The 18,477-nt window shown below is 50.6% G+C and overlaps 2 protein-coding genes across 4 annotated transcripts; one reads left to right on the top strand and one right to left on the bottom strand.

Annotated features, from left to right (window-relative positions):
- Positions 1–12: 12 nt before the first annotated feature.
- Positions 13–9,080, top strand: Lrwd1 (leucine rich repeats and WD repeat domain containing 1). 2 transcript variants are annotated; one of them, XM_021651497.2, is made up of 15 exons: positions 13–153; positions 1,370–1,604; positions 2,039–2,155; positions 2,844–2,969; positions 3,201–3,305; positions 3,831–3,950; positions 4,030–4,144; positions 4,633–4,742; positions 5,043–5,250; positions 5,734–5,806; positions 5,895–6,035; positions 8,195–8,286; positions 8,406–8,561; positions 8,645–8,757; positions 8,842–9,080. In XM_021651497.2, exons 1-15 carry the CDS (start codon positions 56–58, stop codon positions 8,980–8,982), a joined length of 1,950 nt encoding a protein of 649 aa, XP_021507172.1. In that variant the 5' UTR covers positions 13–55; the 3' UTR covers positions 8,983–9,080. The 2 variants fall into 2 exon arrangements, with proteins under 2 accessions (XP_021507172.1, XP_060223873.1); XM_060367890.1 differs by lacking the exons at positions 8,195–8,286; positions 8,406–8,561 and having other exon boundaries at positions 8,625–8,757.
- Polr2j (RNA polymerase II subunit J) lies at positions 9,037–15,249 on the bottom strand. 2 transcript variants are annotated; one of them, XM_021651500.2, is made up of 4 exons: positions 15,092–15,249; positions 12,280–12,369; positions 9,987–10,161; positions 9,037–9,419 (listed from the first exon to the last, which is right to left on the bottom strand). In XM_021651500.2, the coding sequence occupies exons 1-4, from the start codon at positions 15,142–15,144 to the stop codon at positions 9,384–9,386; spliced, it is 354 nt and encodes a 117-aa protein (XP_021507175.1). In that variant the 5' UTR covers positions 15,145–15,249; the 3' UTR covers positions 9,037–9,383. The 2 variants fall into 2 exon arrangements, with proteins under 2 accessions (XP_021507175.1, XP_060223876.1); XM_060367893.1 differs by lacking the exon at positions 12,280–12,369 and having other exon boundaries at positions 15,092–15,233.
- Positions 15,250–18,477: the final 3,228 nt, after the last annotated feature.

Here is an 18,477-nt window from a genome sequence, read left to right as displayed (position 1 = left end):
TGGGATCCGCGGCAGCCGGCCTTGGTGACCAGACTTCGTGGAGGCGCGGCTTCGGATGAGTGCGCGGCCACCCATGGCTCCTCTCACGCCGCAACTGCTTCTGCAACGTGGGCGACCCAAGACCAACAGGCTGGGGAAGATTCAGAGTCTGAAGTAAGAGCAGGCGGATTTGAAGTGGATCCGGGGCGTGGAGTTTTTTCCCCCGCCCGGGTCCTTTGGTGGGCGGGGTGCAATGCTCAGACCCCTCCCTACCCATCTCCTAAACGGGTTATTCTGTTATCCGGGAGTCGGGTCCCTATGGAGCTTCTATCTGGCGCCAAATGGAGATGCGGGAGATATTGGCAGCCCCAGCCCGGAGTCAAGTGGAGCTGGAGCGAGCGTCCTTAACCCTGCGGAGGGTCCAAAGACTGTTTGTTGAGCACTCACTGGAATATTGAGGAATCCTGGGTAACATGTAAGGAGCCTGCAGGAACGAGTAAAAACAAGAAGAAAATTGGAAGCCTTAGGTTCTAAAGTCGTTAAAGTATCTAGTACTCGAGAACCCCACCCCCACCCCCTCGCGAAAGACTAACGGCATGCGTTTAGAGCTAGCCTGGGCTACTTTCTTTTTCTTGTTGGTTTTTTGAGACAGGGTTTCTCTGTGTTACAGCCCTGGTTGTCCTGGAACTGGCCTTGAAGACCAGGCTGACCTCAAGCTCACAGTAATCCGCCTGCCTCTGCCTCTCAAGTCCTGGGATTAAAGGCTGTGTCACCATGCCCAGCAACAAAAGATTCTTTAAGGGAGGGGAGTCGGGCCAGAGAAATGGTTTTATAGCTAATGATGTCTGTCGCCAAGCCTGAGTTCAATCCCTTGGACCCAGATAATGGAAGGAGAAAACCAGCTTCCTATAAACCTGACCTCCTTACCCACACTTTAGACCGTGCCAATCCATACACACATACCACACACAGATACATAGACACTCTATAATGAATACAAGTGTAGTTTAGAAAGTGGTGAGTCAGGAACTGCTGGTGGAGCTTAGTTGGTACAATGCTTACAGGATATGCACAAAGCCTGAGTCTCCATAGATTCATCCCTACCACCACCTGAACCACCTGAGTGGTAGTACATGCCTGTCATCCCTGCACTTGGAGGTAGAGGCCAGAGAGTAAGTTCAGATTTTTCCTGGACTACGCAATTGTGGATTGATCTCTTGAGTTCTGAGGCCAGCCTAGTCTCCATAGTTTAGGCTATCCCAGTTAAAACAAAATAGGTCCGTGCTTGCACAAGAACTTTCTTGGTGAAATCCCATCTGGGCAGATGGATGATGAGGGGGAAGGGTCTGCCCAGACCCCTGAACTCTGCTCATCTCTGCCCTCACCCCAGTCTGTCCGGGCTGGAGCTGCTCTCAAAGCATTTGGATCCCAATCTCCTGGGGCGCCTGAAGAGGCTGAAGGAACTTGACCTCTCAAACAACTTGCTGGAGACGCTGCCTGCCAACCTGGGCCTACCCCATCTGCGAGTCCTTCGCTGCACCAACAACCAGCTGGGGGATGTCACCGCCTTGCACCAGTTCGCAGAACTTGAGGAGCTCAATCTAGAAGGCAACCCCTTCCTGACGGTGAGAGGGAGGTTCCACCAGCCCAGACACTTAGGACCAGGACTGTATGGGCAGACTCAACCTTTGCTACTTCTTTTGGGTTTTGTTTTGTTTTGAGTCAGGGTCTCATATAGTACAGGCTAGTTTCAGATCAGTTATGGAGCCATGGATGGCTTTGATCTTCTGGTCCTCCTGTCTTTGACCTCCTGAGTTTTGGCTATGATCCACCAGGCCAGGTTTATGCAGTACTGTAGATCAAACTCAAGGCTTTGTGCATGCTAAGCAAGCAATCTGCTAACTGAGCTACATACCCACTCTGGTTTTTTGTTGTTTTGCTTGTTGGAGACAGAGTCTTGCCTTGTAACCCAGACCAGTCTCCAACTCACTGTCGCAGACTGGCATCAAACTCGAAACATCCCTACCACACTCTGCCTGAATATCCCTCCATCCTTTAGGTCAGTGACAACCTGAAAATCTCCTATCTCCTGCCCAAACTACGTAAGGTCAATGGCAAGGACACAGCCTCCACCTGCTCACAGGTGGAGAACATAGATCGGGAGCTGACCAACAGGGTGAGCATGATGGAAAGTTGATGGGGGCGGGAGTGGGGTGGGGGTGGGGGTCCTTGGTCATATCAAGTGGGTATTGAGTATAGAAGTGAATTTTCAGAGGCATGTAACAGAGATCCTTGCCCAGACAGCCTCAAGTCTGGTGTGTTGAGTCTGCTTTTTTTTTCTTCCTTTGTTTGGAGACCCAGTTTCCAAGGTGTATCCAGTGGGCACAGCCGGATACCAGGAAGGCTAGTACTCTGCAGTGAGCCTTTTTTGCTTTTTGTTTTTGTTTTCTTGAGGCAGGGTGTCTCTGTCTAGCCTTGGCTGTCCTGGAACTTGCTCTGGCCTTGAACTCACAGAGATTTACCTGCCTCTGCCTCCCGAGCACTGGGACTAAAGGTGTATGCCACCAGTGCCCAGCAGTGAGCCATCTTTTGAGACAGGGTCTTTCTCATTATAGCCCAGATGACTCTCTTACCTTTGCCTTCCAAGTGTTGGGATTACTACCGTGCCCAGTTGATCCAGGCTGGTTTCAAGTCATATGACTGTAGTTTATGCTAGCAGCAGAATAAGAGGTTATGCTTCCAGAAGCTTCCAGAAGGTGGTATAGTCAATACACTTTGTGGGCAGGAGGATATAGGGCAGAGGTGTTGTATATGGCCAGGAGACCAGGCTGGGCTGGGCCTGAATCTGGTCCCTTTTATGCCAGGTCACAGCTCACTGGGAGAAGTTCCTAGCCACCTCCAGCCCTGAAGAGGGAGCTGCCTTCACAAAGTCTGCAGTCAGGGATGTGTGTTATGGCCCTGAGTCTCTCAGGGAGTTCACCCAGTGGCGGGTATGTCATGGGGGTTGGGCTAAGGGGTTGGTTCCCCTGGCACTCCGTTGTCCCGGAGACGTCCCTGGCTCTGAAGGATTGGTCAGTGGGATGGCTCAGGGATGGTAGCCCTAGTGCCTGGGGAGTCCCTTTCCTACCTTGAGAGGCACAAGCTCCATGGGACCAGGTGTTTGGGGAGAGCCTAAGGTCACCAGAGAGTGCTCAACCTGCCGATGGCTTGGCCTTCACCAGGTGCGGATGATCGCTGAGGAACTGGTAGCCTCAGGTGGGGCCCAGGTGCAGGAGTCGGACATACCAAAGGAGCCTCCACGGGCTGCAGCTGCCTCCAAGCTCAGGGTGAGTGTGTTCCCATGTGGCCCTGCGCCATTTTGTACTAGAACACAGAGGGTCCTCTATAGGAACTCAGCTCATGTCCAGGTATGTTAGACTTCCCTTGCTGTGAACAAAATACCTGAAGTAATCAACTAACAAGGAGGAAAGGCTTGTTTTGGTTAAGATTTCAGTCCATAGCTGCTTGGCTCCAAGGCTGTATGTATTGTGGCCTCATATGGGTTGGGCTGTGAATCTTGTGGTAGCCAAAGAGCAAAGTGCCATGTTCCAATGTCCCCTTCAAAAGGGTGCCTATCCAGTGACCCAAGTCCCTTCATCTACATTATACTCCTGAGTAGCCCCATAGGCTGCTGACCCAGCCTTTTAACCTTTGGAGAACATTTTTAATGTCCAGCCTTAACACAGAATAGGTTCCCCCTATGGCTCAGTTCTTGCTTTCTAGCCTTTGAGAGGCTATAAGTTCAACCTGTAGCCAGGGGAGGAAACCCCTGGGGCATGGTCACAAGGTTAAAAGCCCCCTATCTTCTACAGGCCAGAACGGCCTCAAAACGGCCAGATAACGTTCCATTCAGCCTTCCTTCCACCAAGCGAGTGCGTGCCTCCCTCCCAGCCCAGACAGAGGGCAGACCTAGGGACTCTGGTGGAGACCAGGTAAGCTCTCCAGGTGGCAGGGGGAGTATGCCAGAGGAGGCAGGCCAAGGGGCACCCATGACCACCTGTGCCCCCACAGGCTGCCCTGCACCTGGAACCCCTGCACTTCCTGCAGTGTCATAGCAGAAACAACAGCCCTAAGGACCTGGAGACCCAGCTGTGGGCCTGTGCCTTTGAGCCGGCCAGGGAAGAGGGTGCGTGCTTGGCTAATGGGTAGGGGGAGGCTTGGGTCACACAGTGGTGCTCAGCAGGAGACAAGAGATTTAAGATACCTGGGAAATTCAATGAGTTGATCTCAAGATAGGAAGGGATGGAGAGCTGGCTCACTGGATAAGAATGGTTGGTGCTCTTGTAGCGGCATCTCCCAAGGGTGGCCTTCAACTGCCAGTAATACCAGCTCTAGGGGACTTGATGCCTCCTCCGTCCTCTGTGGGTACCTGCACTTATGTGTACCCCCATGACACATGTATATAGCCACTAATTTTTTTCTAAGGTAAAAAGGCCATGGATTTAGTATAGTGGTAGAGGACTTGGCTGTCATGTGTGAGGCCATGTGCTTCAAAAAAATAAAAATAACAATAAAAAAATAAAATTAAATTAAGTAGCATGGAGGCCAGGAAGGACAGTAGGCAGGAACTTTAAAAAAAAAATTTTTTTTTATGTGGCTGATCCCATAAAACAGGGCACTCAGGGGCCACATCCCAGACGGTGGCCACATGTGGCGGAGAGACTGTTTGCGTGATAGACTGCCAGACAGGCCTCGTACTCCATAAATACAAGGTACCAGGCGAGGTGAGTGCCAGGGCCCCCAAGACTGCTGGGTTCTGGCGTAAGAGCCCCGAGGGTGGAGGTCCATGCTACGCTGTTTCCTGTGAAGTTAGTTATCTTGGTGGGGATGGAACCCAGCGTCTCAGGCCCAATAAGAGGACTTTGCCTCTGAGTCCTCAGGTGCTGTTTAACAGTGTTCAGCCACCCACAGCTCTCCTGGGAGCTCTGTGTTGTTGTTGTGCCTCACTACCCCAGGCTAGCCCTCCAAGCAGGTTGTTGCTTGTTCCCTGCTCATGACTGTTTCCTTCCTCCCACCCTCCTCAGGAGTTCTTCTCGGTGGCCTGGACCGCCCTGATGGTGGCCACCCAGGCAGGCCACAAGAAGCGCTGGAACATGCTGGCAGCTGCAGGCCTTCGGGGAATGGTCCGGCTGCTCCACGTGCGTGCAGGCTTTTGCTGCAGTGTTATCCGGGCTCATAAGAAGGCCATCGCCACCCTCTGCTTCAGCCCCACCCATGAGACTCACCTCTTCAGTAAGACCCTCGCCTCTGGGCTTTCCCAGCAGTATAGTCTTTCTTGCTGTGGTAGCCTTGGTTCTCTTTTTGGGGGTGGTAGGGCTCAGGATGCTGGGCCCAGATGGCATTGGTTGGAAGTGAGGTAGCTTCTTGTCCGACCAAGATTTCCATTTCAGGTTTATTTCTACCGTGCTATGGGGCCTTGAAGTTTCCTGGCAACTCAGGCTCCTCTGTTTCTCTGTCTGGGACCAGGGGAGCTAATACTGCCCCTTGGATATGGTGAACCCAACGAAGGTGACAGATGTGCTACAGAGATGGCTATGAAGCTGTGCACACTGGGTTCAGGCAGGACTGGGGATTGTGGGCCCATGAGTTCTTGTCCTAGCCATGGTCTGCCTTTCCTGCCTCTGATAAGCTGGTTGAAGGACCCACAGTCTTAACCTGCAAGAGGGACCAGGATCTTCTCAGGGATACCTCTCTCTTTCTCCATCCCCTCCTCAGCTGCCTCCTACGACAAACGGATCATCCTCTGGGACATTGGGGTACCCAACCAGGAATATAAGTTCCAGGCGAGGTGAGGCTATGGACTGGCCTGGAGAGGGGCGGACTCCTGAGGGTGAGTTCCATGGGCCACAGCTCATGGTTTTCACACATGTTGGCAGCCAGCTCCTCATGCTCAACTGCACTTCTGTGCCCTTGCGCCTCTGCCCTGTCCCCTCCTGCCCGGATGACTTCCTGCTGGCTGGCTGTGAGGGAGGCTGCTGCTGCTGGAATGTGCGGCTAGACCAGCCCCAGAAACAGAGGTGAGGATGCTGTGGATGCCTGGAAAGCTGGGCTCCACAGCTGGGTGCACATGGGCCCTGGGCACACCACAGTGCTGATTGATGGGCTGTTGCCCCAGAAGCCGTGTTCATGGTCTATTCTCTTTAAACACCACACTGCAATTATCCACCCGAGCCCTGGGCCTGTCACTCACATCCACCCTAGCATGATGTCCACAGTTGTGGGAAAGACCGGTGATTTCTATCCCAGGGCTCAACGCAGGTAGTGTAGATAGGATTTGCTCAGGGAAGAAGCTTTGGTGATGTGCCTTTGTGGCTCATCGGTCTGTGTGAAAAACCCTGAGACCTTCAGCTTGGGGCTCCTGTCCTCGGGTGGGGGAACATGGCATTAAACATGAGGGCTGGGGCTGTAGCTCAGTCTAGCTGACTGAGCACACACGACACTCTTAAGCACCACATAAACTAGGTACAATGGCGCATGCCTGTTCCCTCAGCTCTTGAGAGGCTTAGAACAACAGGAGTTCATATTTATACCTTTAGTAAACACAAGGCACAGAAGGTGTAAACTAAGGTAAAAACCTGCTAGCTTGGTGAGGTATATAAATTACACATTCACAAGCCTGATTCTACAGCTAAAATGCTAGCTCTAAAGAAATCTCTGTCCTTTACCCAGTCTCAACCTTACTCTTGAGTCTTACCTTACTCCAAACCTATGAGGGCTCCTTAAATCACTTTTTTGGAATACTGGGTTTTTACCTGTGCCACGCCAGCTGCTTCTCTGTGCAAGCCCATGAAGAAAATCCCTCTCTCTTATCTGGAGCTACTTCCACGGGGGGCTCTTCCAAGCCAGAAAAGAGCTTGAAAATGTCCAGTTGCTATCAAAGAATCCTCTAGCTCTTCCCTTACATTCTGGGCAGGCTGAACCATTGTCACTGTCACTGGTGCTGGGTTGCAAGCCAAGTCAATAGGGACAGCACCATTTCACCTTTAAGGTGGGGCAGCTCAGGGCCACCTGGCTGAGTTTGTCTTGGGTCATAAAGCAATTTACCTTAAAATAGGAACTTTCCATTCCTTAGCATTGCCATCTATGGAGTGATTCAGAGACACACCCAAACTGCATCTGGCATCCATTTATAAATTTTGCTAATGAGTAGGCTTTCTCTGTGCAATAATCAGACCCCCTGCAACAGGCCAGCAGTGGTGACAGGGGACTTCTGCAGAGAGTCTGAAGCTGCCAGAGAGGACAGCAGTGTGAGGGCACCACTGGGGAAAGCTAAGGAAACCACTTTTGCTCAGCAGGTGGAAATGTTTCTGAGCATTGAGGCTCATAGGCAGTGGTATCAGCAGAATTTGGTTTGTGCTGCCTGTCACAGAAGCCTATGAGCAGAGGTGGGATTTGAATATTAAAACTGTCCTTTATTGAGAGAGCCAGGAGGGAAAGCCTGAGGGGAATCTGCTTGCCCCCTGCTCCAGCTGTGGGGAGTTTTCCCAATGCAAGGGTTACAGCTCTGCTCTGAAAGGTATCCTGGCAGACAGGAGCCAAGGAACACCACAAAGTCAAACCACACAGAAAACTTCACATAACAGATTTATTGGGAGGGGGGAAACCCAGGAGGGTTGCCTCTGCTCAGGCCAGAGGCAGCAGAGAACTGAGCGATGGTGTTCTATAGGTTCTTGGGGGTGGAGCTTCCCAGGATGGCAAGGGATATGGTCTGTTCTTTGGGGCAAGCTCAGGGATTGCCGGGATTTTCTTTTCCTTGTAGGTCAGGACATGACCACTTACTGCCTTGAGGGGCCAGAAGGCATCTACAGCCGTTAGAAAGCAGCTGTTATTTAATGGCTGTCAGGGAAGTCTAGGGCATTGGACTGGCAGACACTTTCTTGTGCCTTAGTTTATAAAGTCAGTACAAGGAAAGCTTGCATTGGTCTGAATAGCCAACAACCAGTGAATCCCTCCCTTTCTACAGCTGTTCTGTCCTTGGTCCTGGGAGGGAGAGGCACTGAAAGCACCTTCTAGCTGTCAATCCTAGACCAGCCCTTCCTGACCCAGTTCTCCCATCCTGTGACTCCACCCATGTACCCAGTAGATGTCCCCCTCCCCACTTAGGACAAAGCTCTCTGGGCTGAAAACCCAGCCCTAAGCAGAACCACCACATGGGTAAGGCTAGGGTCTTCTGCAGGGCATGCGAGGTGGACTTCGTCTTCTCTGAGGATTCCAAGGTGTCGGGACAGAGAGTGGATGGGCTGGCATTTGTGAATGAAGATGTGGTGGGTGAGTTAGTCCAGCTGGGACACCCTGGGCTTGGGCCTAGCTCTAAGGGTGCTGAGGCCCCTGTTGGGGAACATGGAAGTTGTGGTGACAGCAGGCCTGGGCCCTTATCTCCTCTGCAGCTTCCAAAGGGAGTGGACAGGGCATCATCTATCTGTGGAGCTGGAGCCAGACATGGGCAGGGCGGGGCAGCCAGTCTGTGCTGCCTGTGGTCATCCTGGCCCGGCTGCAGTGGTCAACTACCAATTTGGCATACTTCTCACTCAGCACCTGTCCCGGTGAGCCTGCCCATTCCACCCCACCCGCTTCCCACCCACCCCCTCTCCCCATCTCCATCTTAGGCTCCCATTTGTCCTGGTAGACAAAAACCTGGTGATGTGTGGGGATGAGGAAGGCAGTGTGTGGATCTATGACGTTGAACACCTACTGAAGCAGCCATCTCCACTGGCAACAACTCTGCAGGCCCCAACACAGGTACTGTTGCCATGTGGGCATCCTACAGATCCTGCCTGGCATCTCTGGGTTGCAGGAGCCTAGCGCCTTCTTTTCCCTCCTCAGATCCTGAAGTGGCCTCAGCCAATAGCATTGGGCCAACCAGTGACCAAGACCATGGTAAACACAGTAGTGGCCAATTCAGCCTTTACCTACCTCACTGCTCTGACGGATTCCAACATCGTGTCCATCTGGAAGTGCTGCTAGTTTGCACAGGGCAGCGTACCAGGACATGGCTTATTGGGGCTAGTGGTAGAGGTATTTGTACCAATGAGTATTTTTATTAAATTCCATTGTGGACTAGAGGCCAGTGGAAAATGAGTACAGTCACGCAATCCCCACAGGGGTTCCTACCTTGACAGGCAGCCCCAGGCTCTGCCCAGCCTGTGGTTTGGGTCTCTGTGACAGGTCATCAAGTCTGATAGCCTACATGCTGCACAGGCTCCTGCTATACTTTATTAGGAAAGTAACAGTCTATGTGCAGAATGGGGCTGTGTCCAGTGTGCAGCTACAGAGAGCTTAAAGTAGCTGTCCTCATCGAAGATACTAAGAAGGGCCCTGAGGACACATGCACCAGCCTTACAGCCATTAAGCAGGGTTTCACTTAGCTACTCAATCCCTTCTTGCTTGTCCTTGATGGCCACCTGAAGAGGAAGGACAAAGGCAGTGAGGACAATGGAATGACCCAGCATCTCCAGCTTGTAAGGCACCAAGAACCTGGTGCTGCAGTCCCCCCAAATGCAGCACTCCCGAGAATACAGAAAGCAGGCCAATTAGCAGAGGTGTCAGAGTGCCTCAGCCGGCTTCACCCATCCTGCTCTGTGGCACCTGCTTGCTGAGGTTTGGGGATGGAGCCAAGTGGGATACCCAGCAGGGTGATATCTCACACTGAGGGTTCCTGGCCAAGAACTGTGACTCCTACCCTGGGATGAACTGCTACTAGACAAAAGCCCCGAATCTCAGGGGCCTTATGAACCAGAGTAGCCAGTGGCAAAGGCAGAGATTTTTGGTGTTTTGTTGTTTCGGGGTGTTTGTTTTCTGTTTTTGGTGCTGGGGATGGTACTCAAGGCCTTGATTGAGCTGGGCAAACATTGAACCACTAAGCTATGCCCCAACCCTCACTAGGGATTCTAGGTGTATTGGGGCAGCTCTACTACTGAATCATGTAGCACACAGCCGCAGCAGCCCCCAAGCCCACCCCAGTTCCTCACCCGGAATCGTTCCTCCAGAAGGGAGAGCTCACTGATGAGGTCTGTGATGGCATTGGTGAAGGCCTCCTGAGGGCTGTAGTCTGGGGTGGTCTGTACACGGATGATGATCTTGTGCTCCAAGGGGTGAGGGACTTTGTAGCCGGCAAACAGCACCTGTGGGTCCTTCAGGAGCTGGCTGAGAAATGGAGGGTTCACTGTGAGGTCGGTCAGACCTGGCAGACTTACTAACCAAAGTATCCCCTCACCCTGAATAAGGCAGGCCTTCACCTCAGCTCCTCAGGAGGACTGTAAGGTCAAGGCCAACCTAGGCAAGTGAAGCTATCCTAAAAAGTCAAGAGGGCTGGGGATGTAGCTCAGTGGTAGAATAGTTGCCTAGCATGCATGAGGCTTGAGGTTCCCTCCCAACACTAGAGGGACAGGGAAATCAAGTTAAAGGGACTCAAAACCATACAGAAACCCTGTTATGATGGCATCCTTCATCACAGAAGTTGAGAACCTCTTAAGTGGCTGCAGGCTATACCTAAGCCAGAACATTCAAGACCCCATCTCTAGGTACAGGAGGCAGGTATGGTGAGAAGAGGAGGGCCAGGCTCTCTCAGTCCCCAGGTGGCTGGCTTATATTCAGCCCTTTTCCACAGCTGAGAGAGGTCCAGAGCCTACGGTCATGTGCTCCTACTGGCCCCTACCACATACCTGAAGAGCTATAGATGGGAGCTGGGATACTGACTGCTTTTCAAGAGGCCCTGGCTTTAATTCCCAGTACCCATGCACATGTACTGCACATAATGGGCAGCTCACATCTAACTCCAGTCCCAGCAGATCCAATACTCTCCTAAGGCATCTAAGACACCATATGGTACACAGGTGTCCATGCCATATACGCACGAGCTGCTGGTTGGGCTGGAGAAACAGCACAATGGTGGAGCACCTATTGCTCCTGTAGAGTCAGGAGGATCACACCTGGCTTTAACTCCAGCCCTGGGGATTCAACAACCTCTCTCGGCTTGCTCAGACACACTCATACAATATATACTTTTTTTTTTTTTCTTTTAAGCTGCAGGTTGGACTGGAGAAGTGGCTTAGCAGTTAAGAGCACCCACACTTCAGCCTGGGAGATCTAGTGCCTTCTGACCTTCCTGGTAACAGGCACACATGGTAGACATACAGAGGCCAAACTCTGATAAAAGATTTCATAAAGGTCATGTACTACAGCCAGGTGTGGTGGCGTGTGCCTTTAATCCCAGCACTTGGGAGGCAGAGGCAGTTGCCTCACTGAGTTTGAGGCTAGGCTGGTCTACAAAGTGAGTCCAGGACAGCCAAGGCTATACAAAGAAGCTCTGTCTTGAAACCACCCCCCCCCCCAAAAAAAATCATATACTGCTCTTGCAGAGGACCCAAGTTCAATTTCCAGCACCCAGCTCATATGGGAGACATCTCTAACTCCAACTCCAGGGAATTCAATATCTCAGAGAACACCAGTACTCACACCCAGGGACAAAAAGCAAGTAATTTTTTATAAGTTGGAGGCTAGTTGGGTAGTGGCAGCAAACGCCTTTAATTCCAGCACTCAGAGGGCAGAGGCAGGTGGATCTCTGAGTTCAAGGCCAGGGCCAGGGCATACAGAGAAACCCTGATTCAGAAAAAAGTTGGAGGCTAAAGAAAAGTTCCAGGCATCACAGGTTTCCATCAAATGTAGGGGGTTGGGGTCAGGTGAGGGGGATGGTCCTGCTGGTTTTTGGTTTTGTTTGAGACAGGGTCTCTGTAGCTCTTGGCTATCCTGGAGCTCACTATGTAGACCAGACTGGCTTTGAACTCACAAGAGCCTCTGCCTCTCAAGTACAGGAATCATGGGTGTGTTCCATAATACCCAGCACCTGCTGCCCTCTTGATGCCTGTTAAAATGAAATCCCACTTTGCTGGAGCTCCCTGAGTGGATCTTGGCCAAGAGGCAATTGCTGGGGCTCTCTGCATAGCTTAGACTGCATAAACCAGCCAGCACACATACCTGGAATCTCAGCACTTGGAAGGTAGAGGTGAGAAGTATCAGGAGTCCCTGATCAGGGCGTCCTCTGTTACATAGGGAACCTGAGGCCAGCTAACCTTACTTAAGACCAGGCATCAAAAAGTCAGCATAGAAACAAGCCTTGTGTGACCAGACCAGTAATTGCCAGGTTGGGGGAAAGAACCTGAACTGAGAGTAGGCTGAGGAGAGACAGGAAGATGCTGTCATAGGACGCATGCTCAGCCTATAGAGCCCAGTGATACCCCAGAGGGCCTCTGGCCTGGGACTTACGATTTAATGATGTTCCCTAGAGTGTGGTCTTCTTTGTTGATGGTGAACAAGCAAGCATTGGGCACCTTAGTGTCCTTGTTAATGGTGATTCTAGAAAGAGAAGGAGGCAACAGCTGAGGGTGACTGTTCTCCCAAGCCCACATCCAAGCCATGTGCCCTGAGGGTCAGAATACCCCCTCTGTGGTCAGATATCACTGGAAAGGCATTTGGGCTGTTTGTACTACCTTGTAAAGTAAGGCACCCAGCCCTTTCGACATATGCACTGAACAGTAGCTTTAAACAAGCGTGACTAAATTCTTACCTACAAGAACCAACTGGACATGGTGGCGCACACCTTTTTCCCAACTCCTGGGAGGCAGAGGCAAGTGGATCTCTGAATTTGAGGCCAGCTGGGTCTACCGAGTGAGTTCCAGGACAGCCAGCTACATAGAGAAACCCTGACTTGAGAAAACAAAACCAAAACCTTAGGAGGCACTTAGCCCCTAATGCCCCCAACAATCAAGGCAAGTCCAACTCCTATCTTTCTGTAAGCTCTGCTATCCCCAGCTGTACTGAACATAGGGTTTCAAGCATGCTAAGCAAAGCCCTCTACCACTGAGCTACTGGTCCAGCCTTTGGAAATCGTTTTCAGTCTGCTCACCCGTATACGATCCTTTTGAGAGGTCTGGTATAGTTCAATGGTTGACTACTGAACTCACAAGTATAAGGCTCCAGGCTTCATCTCTATCACTACCCCCGTTCAAACGAGTTAGGCCTGTCTGGTAGCACAGACTGGTAATCCCAGCAATGTGGGAGGCTGAGGCAGGAGAGCAGAGAAAAACCTCAGCTGTCACCCTTATCTTTCCCTTTGCTTAAGGTAGGGTCTCATTTGCCAATGGATGCACCATGCTAGCTGATCCTCCTGTCTTCACGTCCCCAGAGGAACACTGGAAGCAGACACCCAGCAGTTTTGACACAGGTTCTGGGGATCCACACCAAAAGTCCTCAACAAATATCTTGCCCACTGAGCCATCTCCCAGCCTGCCAAAAATTGTAAAAAAGTGAGGGAAAAAAAGAGCTGGAGTGTAGCTTGGTGATAAAGCACTAGTTAGCATGGGGCAAAGGGGCAAAGCCTAGGGTCAATCCTCAGCACCACAAAGAAAAAAGCCAAACAAGAAACCACTTCTACCCCATGGGGCATCTTTACATGAGGGAACACCTACTAAACAATTTTTTGTTTTTTGAGACAATTTCTCTGTGTAACCCTGACTGTCCGGGAACTATCTCTGTAGACCAGGCTAGCCTCCAACTTGGAGATCTACCTGCTTCTGCCTCAAGTTCTGGGATTAAAGGTGGAGTAAAATCCACCGTCTGGCTAAGGATGCTCCTTTTTATCAAAGCAGAACTTCTCAGTACACAAATATTTACTTTGTCCATGCCTGTGTGGTGAGAGAAATCAGGACAACTTGTAAATTGTCAGTTCTCTTCCTTCTCCCATACTGATCCTGGATATTGAACTTAGGTCATCAGGCTTTTCTGTGGATGCCTGTACTTGAGCCATCTTGCCAGCCTGGTACCTGGACATTTTAGACCCAATTTCCCTTTTCTGACCAAGGGTCGTTAACAACATCCCTTGCCTCTACCCACTAGATGCCACAGAAGCCCCATTAGGACAGATATATTTTCAGACACGGCCAAATGCTCTTGCCAGTGGGGCAACAACAGGCCCCTCATCTGAGAACATACTCTCAAGGGAGGCTGAAGGAGCTATCAAAGGTCAAACACAAAATCCTGCATAGAAGTCTCATGGGAATGAGAAGTGTCAGTTATGGGTCTGCAGTGTATACTACACACTGAACAAACTCGGAGAATCCCTTGAAGAACTTCATTATTGACTGTGACCGATTGATAGATGAAATGAGCCTTGTGCATGCTAGGTAAGCAATCTACCACAGAGATCTACCTCTTTTTTTTTTTTTTTTGAGATAGGATCTCACATTAGCCCAAGCTGATTTCCAAGAAGGGGGGAATACAGGAAAGGGTTAGAGTTTCTTAGCAGCCTTTTGAGACATAACTTGTCACCAAAAGAGTGCATCTGCCTACCATTAAGACAATTACATGCAGCCAGAGCCAGCGGCTCCCGCCTCTAATCTCAGCACTCGGGAATTAAAGACAAGTGGATTTCTGAGTTTGAGGCCAGCCTGTTCTACAAAGTGAGTTCCAAGACAGCCAGGGTTCCTACATAGAGAAACCCTGCCTCCAAAAACCAAAACAAAGACAATTAGATGCTTACTCTCTCTTGGAGAAGTCTACATTTTACTTTCCCATACGCTCTGAATGCACATGCACCCAACCTGGGTGTGTCTCACTTTTTTAGCGCCTCTTTCTCTGAACCCTCATGCTTAAGCCCATATTAAAATAGTTTTAATAAACACCAGTAATCGTGCTTCACGACTAAACTGGTTAGTCCTGAAGTTATTTTTTAGGGTGGAAGCCACGACCCCAGGTGTGGCCTCAGTCCCTAAAAATCTATGGGAAATCCTCAGTCTGCTGAAGAGTGTGCTAGCTGTGTCTGTCTTTTCACAGCTGCCATCATGAGCCTACTGCCCTAATAGCCAAGTGACTCAGTGTCCTCGAGCCTCAGTTTTCCCACTGCAAAACGCATGCACTCGCCAGCGCCTGAAGTCAGGAAAACACGCATGGAGCAGAATAGAATGCTCCAGGCAAAGCCCGCTTCGGTTCCCTCCAGGCAGGAGCAGCACGACGCTCCGCCGAAGCTAACGGCCAGCGGGCTCCTATACAACCGTCCCCGCCTCAGCCGGCCTCCACTTACTTTTTCTCACCCTCGAAGAGCAAGAACGACTCGAAGGCCGGAGGGGCGTTCATCCTAGCGCCGCACTCTCCGCCTCAGACTCCAACCGCAAGCACCACAGAGCCCCGAAGCGCGATCACTTCCGGGTTACTCAGATGCAGCCAATCAGAGTAAGCATCTGGGCTCGCGCCCTCCGGCGGGCCGGATGATCCACTTTACGCAGGCGCAGCAAGGCCGAGCGAGAACACAAGCTATGCGCATGCGTCAGTCTAGAATCTTGGTCTGCTTGCACCCTGTGGGGAAGGAGCTTGGGGTGCCAGTTGACCCTCTCTTGGGCATACAGGTAACTAAAAACGCCATGTCACCTTTCCATTTTTCAGTGGTCTCTGTGGCAATCAGTCTTTTTTATTTTTTCTATTTTTAAAGATTTCTATATACAGCCAGTGCGGTGTCGCCCGCCTTTGATTCCAGCACTCTGAGGCAGAGGCAGGTGGATCGCTGTGAATTCGAGCCCAGCCTGGTCTACAAAGCCAGTACAGGACAGCTAAGGTTATACAGAGAAACCCTGTCTCCGAAAATACAAACAAACAAAAAGATTTCTATTTGCATGTCTCTGTGGGCAGGCGTATGTAGGTGCCTTTGGAGACCAAAAAAGGGTTGGGTCCTTTGGCGCTGGAGTTACAGGTAGTTGTGAGCCACCCAAAGTGGGTGCTGAGAACTGAACTCCAGTCCCCTGCAGGACGAATAAGGTTCTTAACTGCTGAGCCATTCCTCCAGCCTCCATGATGGTTCATCTTGACAACCTGTTGAACTTTAGAATCATCATGGAAACAAACCTCTATGTGGGGCCAGCAAGACAGCCCAGTGGGCAAGGGCAGTGTCACCAAGCCTGACTACTTAAATTGAGTCCCCGGGACTCGTGTGGTACAGTTGAGAACCTCCTTCTATGAACTGTGGCATGCACTTGCACGTGTGCACATGCACTATAGATAATAATAAACCGTTGGGTGTCTTTGAGATTATGAACAGACGTGACTGTGGAAGGAGCACTTACCATCCTGGCTGCTAAGGTCTGAGACTGAATAAAGGATGAAAGGAAATCATCTTACTCTGTTTCCTGGCTACAGGTGCAACACAACCAGCTGACTGGCGCTCCTGTTGCTATGACGTCTGCACTGCTATGAACTGTACCTTCTTTAAGATGCTTCTGTCTGTTTGCATTTTTTTGTTGTTGTTGTTTTTTAAGGCAGGGTTTTTCTGTGCAGCCCTGGCTGTCCTGGAACTCGCTCTGTAGACCAAGTTGGCCTCAAATTCACAGATCTGCCTGCCTCTGCCTCCAGAGTGCTGGCATTAAAGGCATGTGCCACTAGTTCCAGGACTTCTGTCCAGTTTTTAGACACAACAGGAACAATAACTAGTACAGACTCAGTCTCCCAAGAATTGGAAACACAGGCATGAGCCACCCTATTCATTGGTAGGTGAGTGCTACCGCATCACTGTATAGCATGGATAATGGAAGTGTCCCAGGAAAGAAGTGAAGACAGTGATGTCAGGTCCCAGAGGGCTCTGGAGCCCTTCACATACTGGGTCACACTCCTCCTTGCGTCTGCATATCGGCTTGTCGCTCTGGAGTATCTCAGATACTCTATCCAGTCATATCTAGGCCACTTCATCCACCTTCAAGGCTGAAGGTAAAAAGATAATGCAGGCCTCTAGCTCAGCTCTTATGTCTCCTTTCTTTCTTTTTTTTTTTTTTTTTTTTTGAGACAGGGTTTCTCTGTATAGCCTTGTGTGTCCTGTACTCACTTTGTAGACCAGGCTGGCCTTGAACTCACTGAGATCTGCCTGCCTCTACCTCCTGAGTGCTGGGATTATAGGCGTGCACCCCTACCGCCCAGTTTATGTCTCCTTTCAAACTGGAAGAAGGGGAGGAAGAACAAACAAAAGCCACTGCCTGCATCCCAAGGTTCTCCAGTCATGGTCCCAAGCTTGCAGTCACCTTAGATTCTAGGATCAGCAGAGCCTTGACAGATTCCCCCAGGAGGACATCAGCAGGGTTAATAATCATCTCACAGAAAAGAGCTTGACGCTTCCAGCAATGAGGATTTCTTAGGCCAACCCGGGAAGCAGAGCTGTGCTGATAGAAACCATGCCTCACCTTGACGGGGCCACTTAATTATTCACACCCCTCAGTCCCTGTCTCGGTGCCTTCCCTGTCTAGCCAAAAGCTCACGCAGTGCCCACAGACAGAGTGTTACCAGAATTCCTTCCCCAAGTGGACTTCACATCTACCCCCTTCATGAGGTTCCCTTGAGAAGCCAAAGAATAGTTCCACCACAGTTATCCCTTGGGGAACTAGTGAGGTTCTCAGACATACAGAGCATAGTGAGGGATTGCTGACAGCATGCAGGACCCCAAAGAAGTCTTCACCTAGCATGTGTGATGGCTTTCCCAAGGTCACATAGATAGAACCTCTCCTGTTAGCCTTCCATAGCCTATGTACTCAAGCACTTTCCTGAGACCCCCAAGGGCAAGTGCAATTAGAGCAGAATTGCATATAGATGATCCTCCTTATCTATTCCTATGAGGGAAAATCAGCAGACATATGTAGTGGGATACATATGTAATTTAATATATTAATATATAATATATGTAAATAATATTTAATTTTATTCTCTGTGCATTGGTATATAGGTGTCAGAATCATGGAACTGGAGTTATAGATAGTTGTTAGCTGCCATATGGGTGCTGGGAATTGAACCAGGGTCCTCTGGAAGAACAGACAGTGCTCTTGACCACCACTGAGCTATCTCTTCAGCCCCCAGTGGTAGACTCTTGCAGGCAGCCACAACTGATCTAATAATGATGGCTGCTTTGTTTGGTGGATGAATTTTCTAACTGGAAGTCACTGGACACTCCCCCCCCCCCCCCACACATACACTTTCTGTTGTTTTTTTTGAAACAAGGCTTCTCTGTGTAGCCTTGTCTGTCCCGGACTCACCTTGTAGACCAGGCTGGCCTCTAAATCACAATCTGTCGCTGCCTTTCTGAGTGCTGGGATTAAAGGCATGCACCACCATGCCTGGGAAAATAGTTGAACAGGCCTAGTCAAGAGTTAATTAGTTTGCCAGGACTGTATGAGGCAGCCCACGCCTGTGATCCCAGCACTCTGGGAGGCAGAGGCAGGCAGCTCTCTGTGAGTTCGAGGCCAGCCTGGTCTACAAAGTGAGTCCAGGACAGCCAAGGCTACACAGAGAAATTCTGTCTTGAAAAAAAAAATAATTGTAACAATGCTAGGGTGCTGTGGCTTAGCACTAGATCTCCTTCTGAGAACCTTCTGCTAAGGGGTTGGGGTGTGGCTCACATTGAGCATCCTCCTCCCCAGTTTGCACAACTCTGGGGTTCAG

Source organism: Meriones unguiculatus, chromosome 15 (genome assembly GCF_030254825.1).
Source record: "Meriones unguiculatus strain TT.TT164.6M chromosome 15, Bangor_MerUng_6.1, whole genome shotgun sequence".
NCBI lineage: Eukaryota > Metazoa > Chordata > Mammalia > Rodentia > Muridae > Meriones > Meriones unguiculatus.
This window is presented reverse-complemented; position numbering and strand designations above follow the sequence as displayed.

What these genes read in the sequence shown, in the direction of transcription:
- Polr2j (XM_021651500.2), bottom strand. Translation starts at nt 15,144, where the DNA reads ATGAACGCCCCTCCGGCCTTCGAGTCGTTCTTGCTCTTCGAGGGTGAG. An exon ending in CTCTTCGAGGGTGAGAAAAA is followed by an intron (nt 12,370 to 15,091) that starts GTAAGTGGAGGC and finishes TTCTCTTTCTAG; the next exon opens with AATCACCATTAACAAGGACA. An exon ending in CTAGGGAACATCATTAAATC is followed by an intron (nt 10,162 to 12,279) that starts GTAAGTCCCAGG and finishes TCCATTTCTCAG; the next exon opens with CCAGCTCCTGAAGGACCCAC.
- Lrwd1 (XM_021651497.2), top strand. Translation starts at nt 56, where the DNA reads ATGAGTGCGCGGCCACCCATGGCTCCTCTCACGCCGCAACTGCTTCTG. An exon ending in AATACAAGGTACCAGGCGAG is followed by an intron (nt 4,743 to 5,042) that starts GTGAGTGCCAGG and finishes CACCCTCCTCAG; the next exon opens with GAGTTCTTCTCGGTGGCCTG. An exon ending in CCATGAGACTCACCTCTTCA is followed by an intron (nt 5,251 to 5,733) that starts GTAAGACCCTCG and finishes TCCCCTCCTCAG; the next exon opens with CTGCCTCCTACGACAAACGG.